General features: G+C 34.4%; 1 protein-coding gene across 4 annotated transcripts in view; it reads left to right on the top strand.

Annotated features, from left to right (window-relative positions):
- LOC117166858 (apoptosis-inducing factor 3) overlaps window positions 1-2,511 on the top strand; it is a 222,802-nt gene that overhangs the window by 169,949 nt on the left and 50,342 nt on the right. For 3 of the 4 annotated variants that reach the window (XM_033351231.1, XM_033351229.1, XM_033351228.1), the window contains exon 7: window positions 1,806-2,079. In XM_033351231.1, coding sequence (XP_033207122.1) covers window positions 1,806-2,079 — 274 coding nt within the window. Of the gene's footprint in view, window positions 1-1,805; window positions 2,302-2,511 lie in introns of those variants that run through there. The other variant, XM_033351232.1, reaches the window with a different exon arrangement.

Below are 2,511 nucleotides of genomic sequence, written 5' to 3'. Positions count from 1 at the left end.
TCGGAGCAGTGTTGCGGAACGAACGTGTTATTTACTTAAATAGCACGAGAATTCTGGATCAATCTGAAAAATCTCTATCCCTTCCACACACTACTCCTTTCAACTACCGAGTGAGTCACGCCTACCCCGAAAGGGAAATGGCCTAATGGTGTAATAATAATAATATATACATAATATTAATAACACCATAATTCTAATTTCCTAATGGGCACGGTCTGAATAAAATTAGTTGGTTAAATAAATATACTTCGCTTCTACACCCCACTAGGGGTCTGAATAACATACCCTCGCTATTAATACAATTTGTGGACTAAATAAGAAACCCACACTATTCATTCCGCTAGCGGGCAGAATAGCCACACCGAGGTGTAATCGCTATTTGTACCGAACATTCTTCCATTGAATGTGAACTGTATTTCATTGTTTTTAAGTTTATTCAATCATGTTTCAAGAATTATATAAGATGTGAAAAACGTATTGTCCGTTAAAAGCAGGTTTAAGGTTTTGTGGAAATGTACTTACGTCATTTCTTACTGATACTATTTATATTCATTTATATTCCGCATTATTGTTCATGTATTACAGTCATAATTCCTTACGGGAAAGATATTGTGTAGCTGAAATCAAAATTTTGCAAATATAGCGCTGATTAAATGGAAATTATGTTCACAGATATTTCAAATTTATAATTCATTTGATAGTTAACGTAAAAAGTATATACCTGTTGATATAATATTGTTAATCAGCGCAAACAGTTATTCCAAACTAAAAAAAATCGTTTTAATATTTTGCTTCGTTCACGAGATTTTTGCAGTTGACACATTTTTAAAACGGTAATTCAATATAAATGCGAACGCCTAGCACATGTCAAGCTGCTTCCCCCACTCCGCCGTCACTCAATGAGTTGCATGCTGTCGTAAATTTATTACAGTTGCAATCACTCAATTTATAAATGAAAATTCGAACAGTTTTATTGGAATTTGTTCAGGTCTTTCTCTACATTCTCTTAAAATGTGAGTGCAAATGTGAGTGCAAAATTGCATCTGTAGTAATAGTTATAAAAAAATACCATCTCTCATTATTATCGTGGAACAATTATCTTTTTTATTTACTTATTCAGAACTCATAATTGATCATGGAATTGAACCGTATTCTTTTAAGATGAAAATAAACGAAGTTATTCTATTTGTCTATAAGAAAAAACGCCTTTTTCTACTTTCAGTCCTTTTGACCAACTTCATTCATTTTCTTTCCAAATAAGCAAATTCACCAATCTCGAAATTCGACTAACCAAATAGTATATCTTTTTAATATGTTTCATTTATAATTAATTTTTTTATCCGTAGATTCATATCTTTGTCACAATCTTAAAAAAACATCCTTTTGCGAATTTTGAACAGTGCGCAGTTTCTGGCGTTGGCAAATTTTCTGTGGAAAACATACTGGCCTTCATCCCAGACATCAATACTACACGAATATCACTAACGCTTCCTCTTTGAAATAGTTTCATTAAAACACTCATTTTCATGCTTTAATGACCAGCTTATTATGAGTTATCTTGGCATCGCAGCACTCTAGTAGTTCGTCCCTCAGTCGATCTGCCCTATCAAAACTATTCAGACATTGCCAGTCCATTCAAAGTTGCACAATTTTATCTTGCGTCATGTGATATTCAAAGTGAGTGGTAGGTTTTTCTTTCAATGCAAGACTTAAAAAAATGCTTGGTGAAGAACTTAATTCCTTGTCATTTCCTGGTGTCCCGATCCAGCAGCCGTCTTGTAATAATGAATAATATTATTTTTTAGGGTACGGACGTCCAACGAGTATGAAAGTACATGGATCCTTAGAAGACTTCAAGTTCTTCGCTTACTATTTCAAAGATGGTAAAGTAATAGCGATGAGCAGCGTTGGCAGAGATCCAATAGTCTCTGACTTTGCAAATTTACTTAACGAAGGCAGGCTTTTGACACAGGAGGAAGTGGAGAAATGTCCTACAGAGTGGATGAGGAGCAAACCTAAAGACATGCTTCTATTTTCTCAACCTGAGAAAACAAGCGTTCCTCTTTCTGAAGCAAATTCGTAAGACTTTTTTAAACTGAATCTTAAATTCGTACTTACTATACTCTCGTCAAAATCGTAAAAAGATCATTCAAGTTAATAGAATTATTTCTAAGAGCACACTAGTTACCTCATACACTGTTTGAACTACTACTGATGATCAATGAGTTGGTGTGTCATCAGAAAACCTGTATAAATAAACTCCAGTTTACGATGTAATAACTAAAAATAAGATTATACTTACGCCTTTTTATTTTTAATTGTGCATGCCTTCAGTATTAGTTGTAGGTACCTACTTAAAAAGGCATAATTTATTGAATGAGTACTGACTATGTCCACACCACGCATAACTGCATTGTACGAGGGTAGTTCAATAAGTCCTTAGAATGACCAACAGATGGCGCGCGAATCGCTCCAAATCATCTGTTTTCAGTCAGCACCACTCCCGACTAG

This window comes from Belonocnema kinseyi, chromosome 2, assembly GCF_010883055.1.
Source record: "Belonocnema kinseyi isolate 2016_QV_RU_SX_M_011 chromosome 2, B_treatae_v1, whole genome shotgun sequence".
NCBI classification, from domain to species: domain Eukaryota; kingdom Metazoa; phylum Arthropoda; class Insecta; order Hymenoptera; family Cynipidae; genus Belonocnema; species Belonocnema kinseyi.
The sequence above is the reverse complement of the archived record's forward strand: the minus strand, read 5'-3'. Positions and strand labels throughout refer to the sequence as shown.